Source organism: Schistocerca gregaria, chromosome 11, assembly GCF_023897955.1.
Source record: "Schistocerca gregaria isolate iqSchGreg1 chromosome 11, iqSchGreg1.2, whole genome shotgun sequence".
NCBI classification, from domain to species: Eukaryota; Metazoa; Arthropoda; class Insecta; order Orthoptera; family Acrididae; genus Schistocerca; species Schistocerca gregaria.
In genome coordinates, this window is record NC_064930.1 from 28656563 (window position 1) to 28680467 (window position 23905).

The 23905-nt window shown below is 39.1% G+C and overlaps 2 protein-coding genes across 9 annotated transcripts in view; one reads left to right on the forward strand and one right to left on the reverse strand.

The window, feature by feature from the left end:
* The window catches only part of LOC126295241 (zinc finger protein 492-like), a 244249-nt gene that overhangs the window by 203241 nt on the left and 17103 nt on the right, over positions 1 to 23905 (reverse strand). For 2 of the 8 annotated variants that reach the window (XM_049987596.1, XM_049987597.1), the window contains exons 1-3: positions 13287 to 13392; positions 8077 to 8142; positions 3190 to 3252 (exon numbers count right to left, since the gene is read on the reverse strand). In XM_049987596.1, coding sequence (XP_049843553.1) covers positions 3190 to 3252; positions 8077 to 8124 — 111 coding nt within the window. In that variant the 5' untranslated portion in view covers positions 8125 to 8142; positions 13287 to 13392. The other 6 variants (XM_049987595.1, XM_049987590.1, XM_049987591.1 and 3 more) reach the window with 6 other exon arrangements.
* Positions 13603 to 23905, forward strand: part of LOC126295242 (uncharacterized) — a 148596-nt gene continuing 138293 nt past the window's right edge. The window contains exon 1 of the mRNA XM_049987598.1: positions 13603 to 13715. The gene's annotated coding sequence lies outside the window, so the exon portion shown is untranslated. The remainder of the gene's footprint in view (positions 13716 to 23905) is intronic.

The following is a 23905-nucleotide window of genomic DNA, read 5'->3' on the forward strand; positions in this document are numbered from 1 at the left end:
CAATTGGTGGTGGGACACCTATCCCTTGCCTCATTCTGATGAATTGTTCTCCACCAATACTTTTCGAAAATCGATCTTTCGGAGGCTTATCATCAGATACCACTTGATGAGGACTCCAAACATCTGGCAGTCATCAACACCCCATTTGGCCTTTACAAATACCAGTGATTGGCCTTCAGAATATTCAGTGCCCCGGCGATATTTCAGTGTTATCTTGAGCACGTCACATAGACAATCCCTCATTGTATTAATTACCTGAATGAGATAATTGGCACAGGCTGCAGCACGAAGGAACAATTTCACAACCTTTGAACCCTCTTTCTCAAATTCAGGTCCATGGGCCTGTGTTACAACCTGCGTAATTCGAACTTCTTCGAACCGTCCATTGAGTATGTGGGCTACATCATCTCTCGGTACGGCGTCCAGCCACTAGGAAGTTTGGTCCAAGGTATCGTTGACCTTCTGCGGCCCACTTCGCTGAAGGAGTTACAAGCTTTTTTTAGGCAAGATTGTCTATTACCACCGGTTTGTTCCCAGGGCTTCCACCATAGCCCGCCCCCTGTACTGCCTTCTGCGCAAGGGTGTTCCTTTTGATTGGTTGCCTGCATGCAAGCAAGTGTTCACCTGGTTGAAGGGAGTCCTCACATCAGCACCTTGTTTGGTTACTTTTGACCCCACTAAGCCATTGGTCCTGGCTACAGATGCTTCGCAGTATAGGGTGGGGGCAGTCCTGGCCCATCGCAATGCGGATGGCTCCAAGCAGCCACTGGCGTTTGCGTCTAAGACTCTTTGTCCCATGCAGGCCCATTACTCCCAGGTGGAAAAAAGTCTTTGGCCATTGTCTACACTGTTACCAAGTTTCACCCTTTCTTGTATGGCACGAAGTTTCAGTTAATCACTGACCATAAGCCATTAATATCATTATTTGGCCCCACCTCTAAGATTCCGGATTGGGCGGCCCACAGACAGTAGCGCTGGGCCTTGTTCCTCTTTAAGTACCATTATGACATTCATTATCACCCTACTGGAGAGCATGTCAACGCCAACGTTCTTTCCCGTCTTCCGGTGGGCCCGGATCCTAAGTTTGATCGGGAGGGGATTATGTGTTTTCATTTGGATGTGGCATCCCACCAAGCAGTTGATGGCTTCCCGATCACTAGTTCTAGAGTCACCAGGGAAACGGCAGCTGACCCGGTTCTCCAGCAAGTAGTTCACCTCGTTCAGCAGGGCTGCTCGTCCCGCCCTCCAGGTCGAGCCTCGGACCCTCTTCATAATTATTTTTTTCTATGAGACCGCCTCTCAGTCTTGGAAGTTTTCCTTCTGCCTACCGACAATACAGCTCCTTGTGTGGTTGTTCCTGCAAGTTTGCGAAGGGAGGTCCTCACGTTATGATATGACGGGTACTGGGGTGTTTCCCGTACTAAAACCTTGGCTCGCAGACATGTCTACTGGCCGAGTATTGACAGAGAAATTGAGCACTTTGTGGCCGCCTGTTCCCAGTGTGCAAGCCAACAGGAGTCTCCCAGGTCAGCATTCTCTTTATGGCCGCTTGCAACCCAGGCATGGAAAGGTCTTCAGATTTTGTGGGCCCATTTATCAAAGGCTTTTGGCTCATTGTCATTTATGCTTATTCTCGATTCCCATATGTGATTTGTTGCTTCTCAACTACTTCCGAAGTTGAAATCCAGGCACTAGCAAAAATGTTTTCTGTGAAAGGACTGCCAGTCATCCTGGTATCGGACAAGGGACCTCAGTTTATTTCGCAAACCTTCCAGGATTTTTGTAAGCATTTCGGTATTCAGCACGTTTGCTCTCCCCCCCTTTCATCCACAATCAAATGGGAAAGCCAAGTGCATGGTGCACACATTTAAGACGCAGAATTTCCTGCGGAGAGGGTCTTTAAGTTTTTCCTGACTGCATACTGGACCACACCGATGGGAGAATGCAGCCCCGCAGAGCTCCTCCACGGGAGCCAACCTAGGACTCTGCTGCATCTCCTCTAGCCTGGCCCTCGCCAGTCTTCGCAAAACGGGGTACCCTACTTTCAACTGGGTATGTCGGTCTGGGCACATGGGTTTGGTCGCAATCCATGTTGGATACTGGCGGCGGTCCTACGCTGCAATGGCCGCCGGTTCTATACCGTGCAGGCGGGGGACAGGGAGGTATGTCATCACCAAAATCAGCTACATCCACATTTGGACACCCACCCTCCAACCCCTCGGGCGCCGGCTTCCCCACTGCCAGCAAACGTGTTGTTTTCTCAGGGGACGCTACTGCCTCTCCCACCTGCGACACCACCACACTGCGAGGGTTCTCAGCCTTGATGGCCTCCAGTAGCTCCAGCACCAGCATCACCATCGTTAGATATGCCCAGCGAGAGCTTGGCCCCCCCTCGCAGGCCTGGTTTCTCAGGACGCTGGTTCACCTGTGGTCGTCCCTTCCCCATTGTCCCCGGCACTGGGTCTTGCCCCTCCCAAGGTGGAATGGGATCTGGCGTTCGACGGGGGCCTCTTTGTGTGGATCACTTCCAACCATATTCGAAGGTTAAGGCTCGAAGGTTGGCAGATCCCCTCCCGACTCCAGCCTTCCAATGGACGTGGAGGTCATCACTACTGCACAACACTCCACTTTCCAACGCAGTGGATCACAGTGGCTTCACCCCCTGAAGGAGGAGGAGTGCAGTAGCCACCAGAAAGATCGCTGGAGGCACACATCAGCACGCCACATCACGGACAGTAGTTGCCGCAAATAAAGTCCTGCCCACCAGAGGGCACGTGAGAATTCTGCCGCGTCCTCTGCCAGCAGAACAACAACTCGAGCAGCACGGGCTGTGCCCAGCCAGTTCACATTGGGCATGCCTAGCAGACAGTTCTCAGTCTACACTAGGTGGAGTGCAACGGAAATGTGAATCGTGATACTACATAAACACTTAACTATCTCTAATATAATACTTTGATCAGAGATATGTAAATTCTAAAAATGCTGTATTTTCCCTACTTTTCCTTATTTCCTACAAGGTACACATTATGTTTTTGTCAGCCTGCCATCCGTATGGCCAATACAGGGAAAACCAAGAAGTTTCTGTAGAACTTCATCAGTTGTCCATCAAATTCTATTCACCAAAACTGTGCTACAGAATATCACAGTTTAATTTTATGTAGTCACATACATTTTAAACTTTACATTTACCTCTTGATTCACATCCTCCTGCAATTCTTCCTTTATTTTCACATTGGATGGGTAAACCTGAACCTGTGGTGAAAGTAAAAAATAACACTGTAACGAGTGCAATGAAGCATTCATACAAAAGTTTAACAAGATTAATCACTTCATCTCTTTTTTTTCTGACAAAGCAATTGTGCTGGTGCATCGTAAGTAAAATTTATTTAGTGATACTGGTGGTGAAATTATGTAAATAATCAATGACAACATATCTGAAAATTAATTAGGATTCTGCACTTAAGCCCTTCCCTGTACTACTATTTTCAATCATATTTTATAACTGACATTTGCCGCTATGGAGCCATTTCACATACAACATCTATAAGGTGTTGGAATTGTCATTGCATTTTTACACAGGTCTAGGTAGTGAAACACATACTGTTGCAGAATAGAAGAGGCACACAAAATCAGTATCTAAACCTCATTTCTGTCCTTATTCCCAGAAAGAGCAATAAGTGAAGATTGATGTATAAAAGGTAAATTGATTATCAGCAAAAATTTCCTTTTAACTACTCACTTTGCAAGACGTATGGCAGAAAAAGAAAAATCACCGTTCAAAAAATGAATGCCCTGAATATGGGCATGACAGTTCTCACATCAGGTTCATACAAACAGAGAAATATGATATAAATTCAAAGTAGAGAGACTGAAAATTGGAGGTTACTCATAACTAAACTGTTTTGTTTAGGCTAGCCCTACAGTGGATGAGGGTTTCAGCGTATTTCGACACATGCTTACTTGGCTAGGTAATCTATGCACACAACTAGGCAATCAGGCTAGTTTCAGCAATGTGCCATTCTCAGTCACTGAAATAAATCTGCATAGTCACTGCTTCTACCGAAATTTGCAACATCAGTGATTTGGAGGAAGTGACATACTTGTTAGTGTGATAGGAAGTCTGGTTTCAACTTGGCTAAGAAGAAATGAATCTAGATTCAACACAGAGTGTTTCCCATAAAATACTAGAGACACACATGATTGAAACTGATTTTTTTTTATGCTTTGGATAAACAGGAGCAAGATCAGAGAACCAGTATTAACTTCAGTGTGTGTAATTCACCAGAACTTAAAAATGAAGTTATGATGGGATTACTTCAGTTACCAGCAGCACTTGCATTTTGTATGTGTTGCAGAAATGAGAAATACAGCAACCACATAATATGATTTAATTCTTTGATAATATTAACATGGAAACAATAGCAGTATACCTGAAGTTAGAAAATAAAAATGTGCTGGATAGAAAGCAATGCAAATATTTTACAATTAAAACTGTAGCATGTTTTTGTCAATTAGCGTTACCATTGCCACAATGTCGTCCTTATGCTTGTAAATGTAATCTTATGATCATAGATCGAGCATAAAATATAATCCATGTCTTTCCTGATATGTTTGCATCAACTCATTTTTCCAAATATATGAGAACTGGACTTTCCTCTCATCACAGAGCAGCAGTAGTAACTCTAGTAGAACACATTTTCAAAGTCATTTGAAAGAGGCTTTCTGCTCAACATTTAGCAGTACAAAGTGATAAAAATTAACATAATTTGCACAGACATGCAAAGGAAAACAGCATTTCTCAATGCAATGACCAGTATAGATAGGAAGTATACTAGAATAAAATGCTTTGTCAACAATGGAAGCAAGTATTATAATTGTAAAAACCAATTTCCAATTAATCTGCTAGATGTCACAAATCACAACTGTAGTTTCAAGGTAACATGTTACAGAAAGGGAGAAAATATGTAACCACCTTTCCAGAATGGTTATTGGCAACTAGGCATTCAGTATTACGACTTCTAAATGAAGATTGGCCAAACAAATGCCAACAACTGCTGCAATAGTTGAGAGGATGGTTTACTATATGAAACATACAATGAGTGAAAAAAAAAAAAACTTGTACTTCTTCAATGCAGATGGCTTTCTATGAATATAATCGCTAAACAGTTCTTGAAAGATCCTAGTAAATGTTCAGTCCATCAACTGAAGTGTCACATGATGTGAAAGATGACATTATGTGGCTTTTTAATAGATTTTGAGGTTCAGTTACAAAGTTAATCAAACTTCAAACAAATTGGTTTCGATCCATTCTAGAACTTGGAAATATGCAATTAATCTGTACAGACTATTACTGTAAGCTACAATTTCAGTTGTTTATGAAATTGTAATAAGTTTATGTTTAAATACATTTACCAGAAAATATTCAACCCTTTAATCTCACCCAACTGGACTGACCCATGACATTATCAAAATGGGGGACATGAACCTCTGGCCAAAACACCAACTGGCCTACAATAAATGCTACAACAAGAACTATAATTATTTGCACAACATCTCATTTGCTAGCTCTGCCAACTCACTATCAAACTGTCATCTTTTAAACTAACGCATTCCTCAGCCTATGGTACAGATCAGTATGTGATGACAATAAAGATTTGTATTCACGTTCACTGACTGACAACTCACAATCAAACCACCACCTTACAATCTAACATGCAACTTGGGCTGTGTTGCATATGTCCATAATAGATGTTTTAGTGCTTCGAGAATTTCTGCGTAAATTCTGTAACCACTCATCCTACTACCGTCTCTAAAACTCGGTATTTTAAAAAATAATTGTGAGAGAATCTACAAACAGTGACACGTTTGTGTGTGCAGGGTGGAAAGGAGTAATGAGCACAAGGTAGACACGATGCTCGAACAGCATCTACAAGTGTTTGCCACTTGTACCACTGAAGTCGTATTGGAAGAACAAGGAGTGTTTATGTATCTTATGGTGGTTTATATCAGTGATTACTGTAATGAGCAAAAAGAAGAACAGTTGAAAAATTGTTAACTATACTTCATGTATTGGACTCACTAGAGGCAAGACACATTCATACATTATGTGGTCATTAAGCCAAATACATTGAAGATGTATTTAAATGAGTCTAACACACGACAAATCAGTTAACTTGTAATCATTTGAATATTAATGTGAGAAACGCTGAGTATGTTACTTAAGGAAGTTGAAATACATCATGACTGAACAAAAAGAATTAATGAGTACAAAATTATTTCAAAAATAGAGAGTCTTATAAATATCTGCAACCAGCATTGTTCTTTCGAGAAGGTTTTGGAGATCGACGGAGCTGGCAACACACAGAAGAAGATCGACTGCGCAGATCAAGTAAGTCAACCAATGTGAGAGAGGTGTGAATTTTGCAATCCAACTTCACACCGCTTCTTATCGTCTCACATAGTTAAAATCTTCCACTCTATCTCTTTGTGCGCATATGGCATCTAACACTACTAAATCAAGACTCAAAGCCAAAGCTCAGTACCTACAGGATACACCCCTATTAATGTATTTAATAAAATTTAGTATGTTTAGTTAATTTTCAGATTCATACCAAACTGATCACCTACTTTGTATAAATTATAATGAAGTACTTTTATTAATATTTAAATATAACTGATGCAGTGCTGTTGTCACAGTACTTCCATAGTTGGGCCCCAAGAAGGGTGCCAAACAAACATTTGAGGAAGTACAGTGTATTTGCAAGTGGTTGGTATGATTGGGTTGGTCCTGTCAACATTGAGCAGCTGTGTTATAAGAATATTAACAGCACAGTGGGTGTATGGCTGCTGATATCTGGCCACCCTCCAAATGGTTTCATTATGTCAAATTTCAAGTATCATGTACGTGCAATCTTATTATTTGTACAAAGAACAAAAATGTCAATATTCAAGGTGTTGCTCTCGGTATTCCTGTCAACACAGAAATTAATTATGCACTATCTGACTGCATGCAAACAGAAACGAATTTTGTCCGAAATTGAACTGTAGTGTTGTTGCTTCTACTGGAGTTGTGATTACAAACTCAAAGACATTTGTTAACGTAAGAATTACTATGAAATTTACTTCTCACACTAGCAATTACAGTAAATGTCTCTTCTTCAAACTTATTTTCAAAAAAAATATTTTAAACCATCAACAAACATTTAATATTATGAAAGACATCAAAATTCCCACACCTTTTTCTGTATACAAGCTCATAATGCACCACCTGCATGTTTTATTTTAAAATTTAATCACAATATTGCAATCTTCACTATAAAGTCTTCTTCATCGTTTTGTTAACATTTAACAAAAGAAGAAGCCACTTCTAAGAAAAAGTACCATTCAGAACAAAAGCACATTTATTAAACATTAAATTTAAACCCTCTTCTCCACTCCACATGACGTTTACACCCAACACAAGCTATATTTTATGTACTGTTGTGAAATGTTGTCTTTAACACTGACACACAACCAGATACTTTTTTTATTAAACTGAACCTACATATACATAGATAAACTACAAACCACCTTATGATACATGATGGAGTACCTTGTACCACTACTAGTCAATTCCTTTCCTGTTCCGCTCGCCAATAGAATGAGGGAAAAACGGCCTCCTGTAAGCCTCAATACGAGCTCCAATTTCTGTTATTTATCTAAGTGGTCCATGTGTGATATGTATGTAGGTGACAGCAGAATAATTTCGCAATCAGGTTCAAAAGCCAGTTCTCTAAATTTTCTCAACACTGTTATCAAAAAGAACTACCTCCTCTTCTCATGGGATTCCCATTTGAGATCACAAAACATCTTCAGAGTACTCGCATATTGATCAGATCTACTTGTAACAAATCTACCAGCTGGCCTCTGAATTTCTTCAATGCCTTCCTTCAATCTCACTAATACATTAAAGTGCATTATTCATGTTTCCAGCAACATGTCAAGAACTGTGTTTATTCACTTAGTTTACTGCCTACACAAATTAATGAAACAGCGGCAAAGGAAGTAAGTAACCATGGAATCTGGCTCAGTACATACCTCATCAATTTCTTCTTTTTTAACCCAAACAGTTTTCGTGTCACCCATGACAGCAGTACTACACCTCTGGAAGAGAAAAAAAGGAATCAACACCAGAAATAAATTTATCATAGACTATGAAGAGAGTCCAAAGACCCAAAGACAACCAATGAATTGTAAACTTCAGGTTACAAAGAGTTGAATACATATCATCAAAATGAAAGAACATCAGAATCTCGTGCTGTTGAAAGACATGACTTAAACTGGTGTTTTTAACACTGGCTTGTGATATACTACCATGTTGTGAGCAATACAGGACACACTTTCAACACGAATTCTAACTGCAATAAGGTGTGCCATTGAAGCAGTTTATAGATTACAGAGCATTTACCAAAGAAAACTATTTGCTGTAGTCAACCTGTTTCACAGACAAAGAAAAAAGTTTACAATCGAGCTTGTAGTCTTCCACTAGCTCAATGCTTGCTTATTTATTTATTTATTTTGGGAATACCTTAATGCACTTGAACTTAAGCCAAAAACACTTATAATCATGTACTTAATAAAATCAGGAGCAGAATAGAATTTGTACTTCTTAATCATATATGATGCACATTACATCCTGAATCTGAAAACTGATGTATCATTCTGCAATTTATTTGTGGTATTACTTACATACAGACAGACAGACAAGAACAAAACGAAAATATATTCTGGTCACCAGCCTTTGAATCACTTCTTCATCATACAATTTAATATGTATTTTAACAGAGTTGTTTGAGACTTTCTTCATACCCATTCACCTTCCAATGCCCCATGTTGACCTCTTTATACATTCACTAAAGAAAAACATGCACACTGCAATCCACATACAGTACTCGCAAACACCTGAATCTTATAATCAGAACTCCAGGTAGGAAAAGATACATTTCTACTTACCGTAAAGATGTCACATTAACTTGCAGACAGGCACAACTAAAAGACACTTCCATATTAGCTTACAGAAAAATCCTTCATCAGCCTGATAGGTACTGTGTAAGTGTCTTTTTGCAACTTAATGTATCATCTTTGCAATAAGTAGCAACTTATATTTTCACTATACAGCTGACTTTTGATAATAAACAACATTTAATATCAGTTCTCTTAGCAAACTGGTGACAACTTTCTTCTAACTACACATCAATAAGATTAACATCCGTTAAGCTCTGATATAAAATCCACATCTACATGTAATGCCTTTTGCCAGTGAAAATTACCATTACCTAGCAGCTCTTCCTGGACTGACCACAAACATGTTTCACTACCTTATACAAAACCTCCACTGCCAATTACTCAACCCCCCCCCCCCCCCACCGCCCTCAATCAACATCATTCCCCTATAGTTAACATACCCAGTACTTACTTCACTACAAAAAGAAAACCATCCAACTACTTTACAAACACACTAAAAAAATGTAAAAATGAATGATAATGAAAATAATGCGTTAGTAAAACAACCTCCCTGATGACCAATCTAGATCTCTTGTGCCAGGTCTTGTGTTGATAAGACCGCCAAACTGCCACAAATACTGGCATCTGGTCCAAGATGCCAGGATTCTAGTCAACTACTTAATCTCTTTACACATGACATCTCATGTAGTCAGCAATCAAGCCAAAACCTTTCAAAAACCTTATGGCCGTCGTCATCATATCACCACCCACACAAACCCGGAGTGTTTAACTTTTAAACTTTTCCCTATTATCCCTAGCTTACAAAAAAAAAACGGAAGCGTCCAATTCCACCCGTCTGCTCTGACCCATGACGTCATCAATATGGTAGAAAAAACAATTCTCAACACCTCCAATATAATGCCTATGATACATATAAAAACAACAAAAACATCTAACTCGAAAAATATAATCAAACAAGGGGCCAAGCATGGGAAACTGGGGGTTGTGGGTGGGCACAAACTAAATATTAACATATAAAACCACACACCAAGATCCCAAACCACACAAAATTCCCACATTCCACTACACCCACAAAAACCGGTCACTTCCCTTCACCTATCTCAACCACAATTCTAGATACTACAAAATAAAAACCAAGCTACAAAATTTTGAATCAGACCGCAACTATCGATACTATAACTACACCTGAAGATACCAAAGCACCCACGGCGAAACACATTGGAATCTAACATTTCCCTTGACCTATATAGGTCAACTACAACTGATGAAACGAAAACACACACAACTAGACAACACACATTGGAATCTGACACTTCCCTTGAGCTATATAGGTGAACTACATATGACGCTACTAGTAAACATACAGCTATGACGACAAACATAGGAATTGAACATTTTCCTTCACCTATATAGGTCAACCACCTCATGATACCAAAATGCATCCACAACTACAAAAACTGGAATCAGATACTTGCCGTAAGCTGTATAGGTCAACCACAGCTGACAATACAAAAAACACCTACACCTGTGATAAATAAAACCGAATCCCCAACACTTGATAAGTCCCACAAAACATCACAATTCACAAATAATAGACCCAAAAAGACATCTACTCATCACAAACAAATTCTGGCACTACACACTAGATTAGCCACTGTAATCTAACACAAACACACACCAACTGAAAGAAACTCCCCATCCACCCACAACTTACAAATTCCAACATCAACATCAAGCTCAACCCCCCCACCAACCTTCACCCTCCCCCCAAAAACAAAAATCCTCTAACAACTAAGTACCACAAAATAATCAAAACTGAATCACACACTACAACTTAAAAACAACTGCAACAAAACCGATTTTCTGCAACATAATCATAACAATACCATGATCCCCCCCCCCAACCCAATCCACCACATTACTCAAAACCAACCTACCTACCTACCTACCTACCTACCTACCTACCTACCACCACCACCATTTACAAAGCCCCCTCAACTAACCACCCTTGGTGTGCCCAAAAAATCACGAGAAATGAAATACTCCCTAGGGACGCTCTTCTATCTAAATGAGATTGCAAGTTAGAAAAGCACCTATTCTCCTTCCCTATGGCTGATTTAACTATCCCCCAAAACACCTCTAAGTATTGGTACAAACCCCAGGTTAGTAATTTTTGAACTTTAAACTAAGATTTACAACTAAATGATCATAACCCCCTTCCCCAAGCCCCCATGCGACAAAAAAGCAATTGACACTATAATGCTCTCTTCCCTTATATACTCTTCCGTTGACCCCACTAGTTCCCTCCTTGCATGCCCCTCCAAAACCCTGAGAACACAATCTATATAACCACTCCTCAAAATAACAGTCCCCCACACCCATAAACCAACCAGGGACTTACACCTCCCATTCTCTCTCTTTCAAAACTGTGATTCATCTATCACGATGAGCAGCCCCGGCCCACACAACTTATACCTATACTTTGTATATTCTGAACACACTTCCCTACAAAAAAAATCTAAAACCATCCTCTCACTCACTCCAGTCTCATGCGCGAAAAAACTGATAGATGATCTACAACAAAAACAATAAGTCATCAAAATAATCCCTCTCCTGGCCAATTTAGACCTCTCGAACCAGGTACCGCATCTAATGGAGCACCAGAGGTTATCCATTCGGCACCGACACGTAACAGTCTCTGGTCTGAGATGCCGGAACTGTCACCAACATCATGTTCTCCCTACACACATTGCACTTGACAATTGCAGCCAGGAGTTCAAACATCTGAAGAAATTTTATGAAGGACATCACGTCCTCCCTCATCTCCGCATGCAGCCTCAAACTGTCATATCCATACCTAACAAAAAAAGCAACAAAATAAATTAAATGCATTACTGCATGACAAACAGCAAACCAACAACACCTATCAAGACCACAGTCATGTATTTAAAAAAAATAATTAAAAAATGAAAAAAAATGATAACTCACTGAAACCAATTTCAGTTCTTCAATCACAGGCAATCCAAAATACTGTGACCAAAAATGTTCAAATGAAACCAATACACAACATAACACTCGGAGCATACACATACTCACCACCAGAGGACACCACCAACAGCAACAAGACAACATATACAAACACAACCAACTCAAACTAAACTCCACACTGTCATATCACACCCCACAAAACCTTAAGTCACATGTCAAAACAGCCGGGTGGGTCGTACGCTTCCATTAACCCCTCATTTCGTTGTTGGAACAATGTGTTTAGCCAGTGAGTTATTTTGATTTTTTTTTTTTTTTTGGTGAAGGATATGCATTTTTTTGTTTGCGTTGGGTATGATAGATGTCATGCTTTTTTTTTTAATGGTCGGAAACGACACAAAAAGTTATGATCAAATTATATGGATGGAAGGAACGCTTCCCTTGACCTGCAATGTTTCAGACTGAATGGCTTCTGCAGCATTTTATTTCACACCAACCTAACTGATCACTGAAGTGACGTAACAACTGTGGGCACTTTAATCAGACGTAGGGAAGAATATGACGCAACTGCTCATGTTACAGTATGGAAGAGCAATGCCTCAGATCAGAGCAACGTTTCTTTTCCCTCGTCATCCCCTCACAAACATTATTACATTACATTCAACATGTGACTCAACATAACCACACCAATACAGTGAATGAGAGAACTTCATTGTCCATATTTTCTCATCCATCATAAGATATTTAACAATGACTTTCACTAGAGATTACAGGACATGGAAACTGGTTCAACCGGGGTAGTTTCTTTTATCAAGTCATGAAACATACATGTACAAACCAATCAGATGGGAGCAAAAATAGCATGTATTTAACACGGTGCAATGCTGTTATGTTAACATTGCGTTATTCATAATTGATGTACAGTATATGTGCACACTATGTATAAACTCATCGAAAATCGCGCTCAGTAATTTGTTGTGATAAACATAACCTGAAACAATAACAAGCAAAATTTACACTGAGCCAAATCATAATCAAAGCCCTCAGAAGCGATTCAATCACTAACACTTAAATGTGGGAAAACATCATATTCCAGTACACCACGTAAAACAACAGTAAATCAATACAATAGTGTCATACACAGCACAACATCATAACAAGTGGTTAGCAAACAGCTGCACGATTCCAAATCAACGACACTAAAACTAAAAGTAAAGCACTAACTTCGTCCTAAATATATTTTTGTGCTGACATAATTCCTATTTGTAAATTCTAGTACCTAACTTCTAACTCATTACCTGTGAGGCGAAAAATACGTTTATCTAGCAATTGTTTGGCTAATCGTACCAACACCGAAATTCTAATTTTCACACAATGTTTAAAAGCCATTTCAGGACCACTGTTCATTGCAAATACACAATTTGTATAAATAAAAAGTATAGAAATAAAAATTATTCGAGAGAAGCCTGTCACTCATTTAATGAAAATGATTATTTATAACGGGGAGTTTGTAGCCAAGTGTTGTGAGATGTTGGTAAACCGTAACATCTCTGAATTATCAGGATACAATACGAAATGTTTTGATTTTTTGTTAATCTTAGGTCTTTACATGGTTACACTGACGGGATCTCCAGTAAAAATTGTGAACTGTTTATGTTAAAATATAGGCGTAAGCAGTATGTGGCTGCCCATTTTTGACGTAGTGTTATAATACGACAAAAATGTGGGTGCGTATGCTTATGTTACCGAGAGCAGGTTTCGAGAATTTCTTGTGGGTGTATGTTATGTTCAGAGTTAAGAAAGTGCCTGTATTTATTTTGTTGTATATAAAAGTCAAAAATACGCAGATAACAGCTCAAATTATCACTTTATATGTAACACCCTTTTTTGACTTTTCTTTGTGGGATAAAACCATTTTACCTGTTTCGGCACTTCATTTTAATCGCTCTGTTCATTTGGTTACATGTGAAGCGATTTATGTAAGACCTAATAGGTTTACCATCAGAACTGAAGTCAGCTATAGGGAAACAAGTGTAACATTACGATGATAAACCTCCGCCCTACTTTAATGTGATTCATGCAAATGTTTCGTATATTATTGTCAAATGCAGGGTGATTCCATCTGCAAAGCTTATGGACGTGGCCAGTCTCTTTTCATCCCACAAAAATATAACTTGACGGAAAATTTGTATTCACTGTAGACTATGATATTGAAAGGCATCTGTTGCATTTACGAGCCGAAACACGTTGCACTAAGTCAAAGTGTTACAGAAGACAAATAAACAAAATGTTAACTTTTACAGTTTGCTCCTAATGTACTGAACTTCTTGTATGTACCTGGTTAATTGTTTACTGCTCTGCACGTGGTAGTACACATTTCGGCTAAGTACAATAACAAAAAATATTACAAATTAGTTACATGCAGATGAATAATTAATAACAAGTGCAACTAATTCCAAAATTAATGTAACCCTTATTTATTCACATGTCTTCAAGAGTCACCATACAGGATGTAATGTTCTCTTTTGCATTCTCATTTGGTTGATAACTGAATCAGCATTTCCTCGTAATTTAGGAGATGTTGAGCTAATTAACATAAAAGAAGCTAAGGGTATTGAATGATGGATTGTGTCTACTTGCACCAGCTTCAACTCCTAACCAGATGATATGCAATTTGGTGTGTAATTTGAGTGCAGTCATCATTGGAGAAGTGCATTGATAATACAATACTTCTTTTGCTTGTGTATGCTGGCAACTAGGTTTGATTGGAAAGGGGCAGTTTAGGTTTGGCAATGGTTTACTTAAGCAAAGTAATGTGAATACAAAATTTGAATTCTATTCAATGTAGATTTTGATGAGTGATTTATGTCCACAATTTTAGTGATGTGAGCGTAAAAGCAGATTTGGCAGGTTCAACATTTCCACCTTAGGCATACATTGTTGTTGTTGTTGTCTTCAGTCCTGAGGCTCGTTTGATGCAGCCCTCCATTCCACTCTATCCTGTGCAAGCTTCTTCATCTCCCAGTACCTACTGCAGCCTACACCCTTCTGAATCTGCTTAGTGTATTGATCTGTTTGTCTCCCTCTACAGTTTTTACCCTCCACACTGCCCTCCAATACTAAATTGGTGATCCCTCAATGTCTCAGAACATGTTCTGCCAACCGATTCCTTCTAGTCATGTTGTGCCACAAGCTCCTCTTCTCCCCAATTCTATTTAATACCTACTCATTAGTTATGTGATCTACCCAGCTAATCTTCAGCATTCTTCTATAGCATCACATTTCAAAAGCTTCTATTCTCTTTTTGTCTAAACTATTTATCGTCCACGTTTCACTTCCATACGTGGCCACACTCCATGCAAATACTTTCAGAAACGACTTCCTGACATTTAAATCTATACTCGATGTTGACAAATTTTTCTTCCTCAGAAACACTTTCCTTGCCATTGCCAGTCTACATTTTATATCTGCTGTACTTCGACCATCGTCAGTTATTTTGCTCCCCGAATAGCAAAACTCCTTTACTACTTTAAGTGTATCATTTCCTAATCTAATTCCCCCTGCATCACCCGATGTAATTCGACTACATTCCATTATCCTTGTTTTGCTTTTGTTGATGTTCATCTTATATACTCCTCTCAAACACTGTCCATTCCATTCAACTGCTCTTACAAGTCCTTTGCTGTCTCTGACAGAATTACAATGTCATCGACGAACCTCAACGTTTTTATTTCCTCTCCATGGATTTTAATACCTACTCCGAACTTTTCTTTTGTTTCCTTTACTGCTTGCTCAATATACAGATTGAATAACATAGGGGTGAGGCTACAACCCTGTCTCACTCCCTTCCCAACCACTGCTTCCCTTTCATGTCCCTCGACTCCTGTAACTGCCATCTGGTTTCTGTACAAATTGTAAATGGCCTTACGCTCCCTGTATTTTACCCCTGCCACCTTCAGAATTTGAAAGAGAGTATACAAATCAACATTGTCAAAAGCTTTCTCTAAGTCTACAAATGCTAGAAATGTACATTTGCCTTTCCTTAATCTTTCTTCTAAGTCATAGGGTCAGTATTGCCTCACGTGTTCCAACATTTCTACAGAATCCAAACTGATCTTCCCCGAGGTCTGCTTCTACAAAGAATTCGCGTTAGTATTTTGCAGCTGTGACTTATTAAACTGATAGTTTGGTAATTTTCACATCTGTCAACACCTGCTTTTTTGGGACTGGAATAATTATATTCTTCTTGAAGTCTGAGGGTATCTCACCTCTCTCATACATCTTGCTCACCAGATGGTAGAGTTTTGTCAGGACTACCTCTCCCAAGGCTGTCAGTAGTTGTAATGGAATGTTGTCTACTCCAGTAGCCATTTTTCGACTCAGGTCTTTCAGTGTTCTGTCAAACTATTCACGCAATATCATATCTCCCATTTCATCTTCATCTACATGCTCTTCCATTTCCATAATATTGTCCTCAAGTACATTGCCCTTGTATAGACCCTCTATATACTCCTAACTTTCTGCATTCCCTTCTTTGCTTTAAACTGGGTTTCCATCAAAGCTCTTGATATTCATGCAAGTGGTTCTCCTATCTCCAAATGTCTCTTTAATTTTCCTGTAGGCAGTACCTATCTTACTCCTAGTGAGATAAGTCTCTACATCCTTACGTTTGTCCTCTAGCCATGCCTGCTTTGTCATTTTGCACTTCCTGTCGATCTCATTTCTGAGATGTTTGTATTCCCTTTTGCCTGCTTCATTTACTGCATTTTTATATTTTCTCCTCTCATCAACAAATTCATTATTTCTTCTGTTACCCAAGGATTTCTACTAGCCCTCTTCTTTTTACCTACTTGTTCCTCTGCTGCCTTCACTACTTCATCCCTCAAAGCTACCCATTCTTCTTCTACTGTATTTCTTTCCCCCATTCCTGTCAATTGTTGCCTTATGCTCTCCCTGAAACTCTGTACAACCTCTGGTTTAGCCAGTTTATCCAGGCCCCATCTCCTTAAATTCCCACTTTTTTTCAGTTTCTTCAGTTTTAATCTGCAGTTCACAACCAGCAGATTGTGGTGAGAGTCCACATCTTCCCCTGGAAATGTCTTACAATTTAAACCTGATTCCTAAATCTCTATCTTACCATTATATAATCTATCTGATACCTTTTAATATCTCCAGGGTTCTTCCATGTATACAACCTTCTTTCATGATTCTTGAACAAAGTGTTAGCTATGATTAAGTTATGCTCTGCGCGAAATTCTGCCAGACAGCTTACTCTTTTATTTCTTTCCCCCAATCCATATTCACCTACTATGTTCCCTTCTTTCCCTTTTCCTACTCTCGAATTCCAGTCACCCATGACCATTAAGTTTTCGTCTCCCTTCACTACCTGAATAATTTCTTTTTTCTCATCATACATTTAATCAATTTCGTGTCTACCTTGGCCACAATAATGCGTTCACTTTGCTGTTTGTAGTAGCTTATCCGTACTCCTACTTTTTTGTTCATTATTAAACCTACTCCTGCATTACCCCTATTTGATTTTGTATTTGTAACCCTATATTCACCTAACCAAAAGTCTTGTTCCTCCTGCCACTGAACTTCACTAATTCCCACTATATCTAACTTTACCTACCCATTTCACTCTTTAAATTTTCTAACCTACCTGCCCGATAAAGGGATCTCACATTCCACACTCCGATCTGTAGAATGCCAGTTTTCTTTCTCCTGATAACAACGTCCTCCTGAGTAGTCCTCGCCCGGAGATCTGAATGGGGACTATTTTACCTCCAGAATATTTTACCCAATAGGACGCCATCATCATTTAATGATACAGTAAAGCCGCATGCTCTTGGGAAAAATTACGGCTGTAGTTTCCTCTTGCTTTCAGCCGTTTGCAGTACCAGAACAGCAAGGCCATTTTGGTTATTGTTACAAGGCCAGATCAGTCAATCATCCAGGCTGTTGCCCCTGCAACTACGAAAAAGGCTGCTGCCCCTCTTCAGGAACCACACGTTTGTCTGGTCTCTCAACAGATACCCCTCCATTGTGGTTGCACCTACGGTACAGCTATCTGAATCGTTGAGGCACACAAGCCTCCCCACCAACGCAAGGTCCATGGTTCATGGGGGGAGGCTTGGGCATATAATTCTCTCATAATGTGCTTGAGCCCTGTAGTCTGAAAGCATGTTGCAGAATGACAAGAGATGCTTAAATCTTTACTATCTCCTGGTTTGTGTTTTTAAGTACTCGTTTACTGCATAATGTGTATTATGAGAAATAGGTATGTATTAACTGATTTTGTAAGTGTATTGGTTTTAGTTTTCTCCTTAATTCAATGCATTGTGTGTTTTTTGGTTCCTATTCGAGAGTATTGTTTTGAGTTTTACTCTCAGTATGTGAGTAGTATAATGCTGTTAGTATAGTAATTAGTAATGGTTTTCTTGAAGTGCATAATTGATTTGTGCATGTACTTAGGACACATACAGTCCCCCAACTCCCTAAACAGAATATTGCAATCAACTTGGATACATTTTTAGTACTTTTTTCCACTTCTGTAGTTTGAATAAAATTGTGGCCATATTTTGTGCCCATGTACCACTAATAATTATCTCATATTACGGACTGAGTGGGCATAGGAATAGCATATAACTAAGAGGCAGATGGTGTCATACACCAATGAGAGAACGCTAATGATAACACACAGACTGACTGAATTCTTGTTGCTAGTATGTTTGGTTGTATATTCCATTTCAACCGACAGTCCATAGTTATTGAAAATATAGCACATGGAAACATGTTTTGTTTGTATTTATTATTATTGTATACAATATATTTACATAGCCTTTGATATATGTGGTTTTCATACATGATGCAATAGTATGATGTGTTTTTTACAGAAATTACATGATAGAGAAATTTTACTGTAAAACTTTGGGTCAACAGACGCATCCGATTCCACTCATCTGCTTTGACCTATGATGTAATGGTGTGGTGTGTGAAGTCATTATGGTATGGAGTTCGTGAGTTGATTGTGTTTGTAGATGTTGTGTTGTTGTATTTGATGGTGTCCCCTGGTGATGGATGTGTTGAGTTTAACTTGAGGTTATTGGAGTTTTGGTTGTCATTGTGCTATGTGGTTCTGATTTAGGTGGTGCAGTAATGTGGGTTGTGGAAGTGTATTCTGTCAGTGATTAAGGTACTCTGTGTGTGTGTGTGTGTGTGTGTGTGTGTGTGTGTGTGTGTGTGTGTGTGTGTGTGTGTGTGCGTGCGTGCGTGCGTGTGTGTGTGCGTGTGTGTGTGCGTGTGTGTGAGAGAGAGAGAGAGAGAGAGAGAGAGAGAGAGAGAGACTTCGTAATGTTGCATGTTGTATATTAATGGTAGGTCAGTTGTGTTTTAATTGATGCAGTGAATATGTTGCATTTCGTGTTTTGAGTTGTAGGGGTTTTGGTTCCACTTTTCAGCATTGTGTGTGTGTGTTTTGTGGTATCAAAGAAGTATTCGAACTATATAGGGCAAGGAAAAATATCTGATTCCTGTGGTTTTGTTGGTGTAGTGGAATGCTTTCATTTAAATTGTTTTTGGATATTATTGGTTTTTGGATGGAGTGGTGGTTTTTTAAATTGTTGTGTATATGGCTTTTCTCCACCCTCAACTCCCAATTTTCCGAAGTTACCTTGTTAGTTTCATATAATTTTTAGATTGCAGTTAACCTGTCATTTTTATTTTTGTTTGCATTTGTTGTCGTATCTGTAGTAATGCCATTGTCATTTTGTGTAAGTTGGAAGTAGCCATTTCTGCCATATTGATAACGTCACAGAGCAAAGCAGACTGGTGGAATCGGATGCTTCGGTAATGCCAAAACTTTTGCCATAGTGATGTTTAGTTTGTGGGGCACTCAACTGTGCAGTTATCACTGCCTGTACAAAGTCAAAATTTTTACCCAATCCAATCGAGCCAATGTTACAAATGATGATGATAACAACACAAACACCCAGTCGCCATGCAGAGCAAATCCCCAACCTGGCCAGGAATCAAACCCGGGACCCTGTGATCCGGAGGCAACAATGCTAGCCACTAGGCACCGAGCTGCAGACTTTTGCCATAGACAATTCAAAATGTACAATCACACTATGGTGTATTAATTTTGGGCTTTGGTATTCCTTAATATAGCAATGGAATATTTGGTCAAGTAATTGTATAGTTGAACATTAATTTGCTGGCTATGTCATGATGATTTTTTGTGTCGATTCTTGAGTGACAGTTTATTTCCCAGATAGTGGGGTAGTGGGGTAGCAGTAATGCCTGTAAAATTAAGTGTTCTTATGATAATTCTATGCAGTTAGGGTGGAGCTGAAAGTAAACACTGAAGCTCATATTTGAGCCGATTGGCCTGGGAATAAAATGGTCTTTGCAATTTTTTTGCATGATCTTTTGTGGCTTCTAATGAGTTCTAATACGAAAATTGGCGTCAGATACCATATTTTTCCAATTAAAACTATACTTTAAAATGTATTTTTTTGTGATTTTAATGATGTATATATCATTTGCTATTTTGATACAAACAATTCAGCTGGCAGAATATAACTGTACAGAGTGGTTTTGTGGGGTGGGTTCAGTAGTGGCTGTGTTATTGAAATGTTTGGGCAGCAAAAAGGATCATGTTACATATGTGTTATAGCAAAAATAGAGGAAAAGATGAAGTAGTTGACTGTTTGATGAGCCTCAAGATTCATTTGCTTAAGCAGACACTTTGATCCCCCTCTCCCCCCCCCCCCCCCCCCTGAAAATTTTTGTGTTGGCAGTGTTTTCATTAGGACTTCAGAGTGGTCTTTAGGTGATATCTGGATTGCTTTAATGCTAATCTGATAATAGACTACTTTTGGTCACATTGCTGATGTGTACAACAGGCTGTTTGCTAGACAAAAACTATGTTAGATGTTTTAGAGAGAAGTGCTCTAGGGAATATAAGGAAATGAACACACAATTCATATTAAATGGAAAGGTGTTTCCATGTATATCTTTGTGATAGAAAAAAAACTAAATTCTAATAGTGATTCATTAGATTAAACCATTATCTAGGAAAAAGGAGTAAAAACAGTTTTGTCATTGAATTGTGAAATCCGTGCACGCTATATTCTGATTCATATGTTTGACATATTTCTTCATTTGGCTTTAATTCGAAACACCTGTCTAGAATTGATATGTGTTTCAATTTTTAGGCAGGTCTTAAGTTATTTCCTTGCTTATTGGAACTTAATTTTAATGCCACCCAATTGTATTTGGAAATGGTGATTTATGTTGACAGATTATTAAAATGAAGAGTGATTGACACAACTGTAGCAAGTGAGAGGTGCATGTCATAGTTGGATCATTATTGAAGGCAAACAGTGGAAAACAGCTGCTGTTGAGAAATTAATGTTCTTCTTCTTCAATTACCATCTCATTGCTTGATTTCAGTCTGTTACACATTAACAATACACTATGCTGAAAAGCTTGTCACTTTATACTTCAGTAGTTAGTACTTTTTATTGAACTGTGTTCTTTTATTCATTTATACTGTTCTGTGAATTGTGTCAAGAAGGAGAACATTCGTGTATGTATAAAGAGCCAAGGTATACATTAACAAAACACAAGTAAATCATAGAAATGTATTGTGTGTACTGTATTAACAGTAAACTACCATTGCAATTCATAATGCTACTCATGGTTATGCCCAGTAAAGTTAATCAAGTAAATTAGGGAGGAAGCTGCTACTTTGGGAAAAAAGAAAGGAAAAAAGGCTTCTGTCTCTGAAGTTGCACTAGATAGCCACTGTTAATCTGCTAATGATAGTTTAAAATTTATGTGAGTACATTGCTGTTTTTTGAAGAAAACAGTTACAACATTTTTATGCTGAGAATGAAATTAGTAATACAGCTTTACAACAAACATTGCTGTTTGCAGTGAAGCTATATTAGCTTTTCAGTCTTGGAATCTAGATATTTGATGAATTGTAGAAGATTTGCTGATGGGATATGCTTTTATTTTCATTCTAAATCAACAAAGGTTCCCAAATATAGGATTTGACATCCTAATACAGTGAAAATAAACAGCTCTAGTACACTTACACAAAGAATACGTAAGTATGTTTTACAAAGACAGGGTAGGGGTTTGGCCGTGGCCTTACTGAAGAAACTGTTCCAGCATTTGTCCAAAATGATATAGGTAAACCTAAAACAAGATGGCCAAATAGAGAAAACTCCACCCTCCCAAATATTAAGTCAATGTCTTAACAACAGCACTGCCTCATTAGGTATGTCCATACTTTACAGTAACATAGCTTTTCAATCCTTGAATCAAGATATTCAGTTAATTGCTAGCGAGAGTGGCTAATGAGGCATGCTTTTACTTTCCTTTTGAATTGATACCAATTGCCAATGTACTGCTTTATCTTTTGTCCTATCTCAAAGTTAACATGTCTTCAAGAAAGACGACCCTCTGAAAGGCATTTCCACTACAGCACAAATAACATCAGCATCTGCACCTGTATTCACAGCAGTATTACTTTCCCATTTCTCACTGCAGTTGTAGATGCCATGACTGGCAAAATTGCTTCTGTACACACCTTAATCTATCAAATTTGATTTCTGTGTTCTCATTGGAGTACACATAGAGGGTGGAACAGAAATTCTTAGATATTTCTGTGAAGACATCTTGTCAGATTTTTAAGTGTGAATTCTCACATACTGTATATCTGCCAGTAGGACGGACTAGACAAGTTTCTGTCTGCGTCCCTAATGCTCATACATCATACCATGAAAATGAAATTGCCACAAGTCATGGAGCTCTACTTCCTGAAATATATAACTGACAAAGTTAGTTATTTAATAACTGAGCATTACAAAGCAAGAACACTAAATGTGGTATAGACCAGCCTTTTTATCACTTGCAAATAATATAATATTTCTTACAAGTCTCTTATTCAAATTTCAGAATTATTAAATTAACAAGATCAGAAAAAGGATATATTGCTATTCGCTATAAACGTGACATGTTGAGTTGCAGACACACACATTGAAAACACCGTTACACAGTTGGCTTTTGGTCAAAGCTTTCTGCAGATAGGAAAACATTCACACAAGCAAGCACAGCTCAAGCACACATGACCACTATCTCCGGCAGGTTGGACCAGAATGCTGCCGTAAAGTTGAATGAAAGCTGCAATCTGGAATGGGGCGGTGAGGGGGAGAAGAGCACTGTCTGGCAGGGCATCAAGGGACAAGATGGAGGCATGACAAGACTGCCAGGTGTGGTATTTGGAGGCTCTGGTGAAGGGAGGTGAACCATGCTCTGGTCCACAGTATGGCATGGCCATTCATCCTGGTGGACAGCTTGTTGTCAGTCATACCAATACAAAAAGCTGTGCAATGAGTGCAGCAGAGCTGGTATATGACAACATGGCTGCTTTCACTGGTGGCCTGGCCTCTGATGGAGTAGGATAAGCCTGTGACAAGGCTGGAATAAGAAGTGCTAGGTGGGTGGACTGGGAAGGTCTTGCAACTGGGTCTTCCACAGGGATACAATCCTTGTGGCAAGGGGTTGGGGTTGGGAGTGGCATAGGGATGGACTAGGATGTTGTGGAGGTTGGGTGGGCAACAGAACACCACTTTAGGAGGGATAGGAAGTATCTTGGGTAGGATGGTCCATAATTTCATGCTGACATAATTAAAGCCCTAACGAAGGATGTGGTTCAGTTGTTCCAGTCTGGGGTGGTACTAGGTGACAAATGGGACACTCATTTGTGGCTGGTTCTTAGGGGTGGTGAAAGGATTTGGGTGTAAGGGGGAATGGCACAGGAGATCTGTTTGCAGACTATGTCTGGGGATAGTGCCTGTGAGGGCCTTGATGAGACCTTCAGCATATTGGGCAAGGGAGTTCT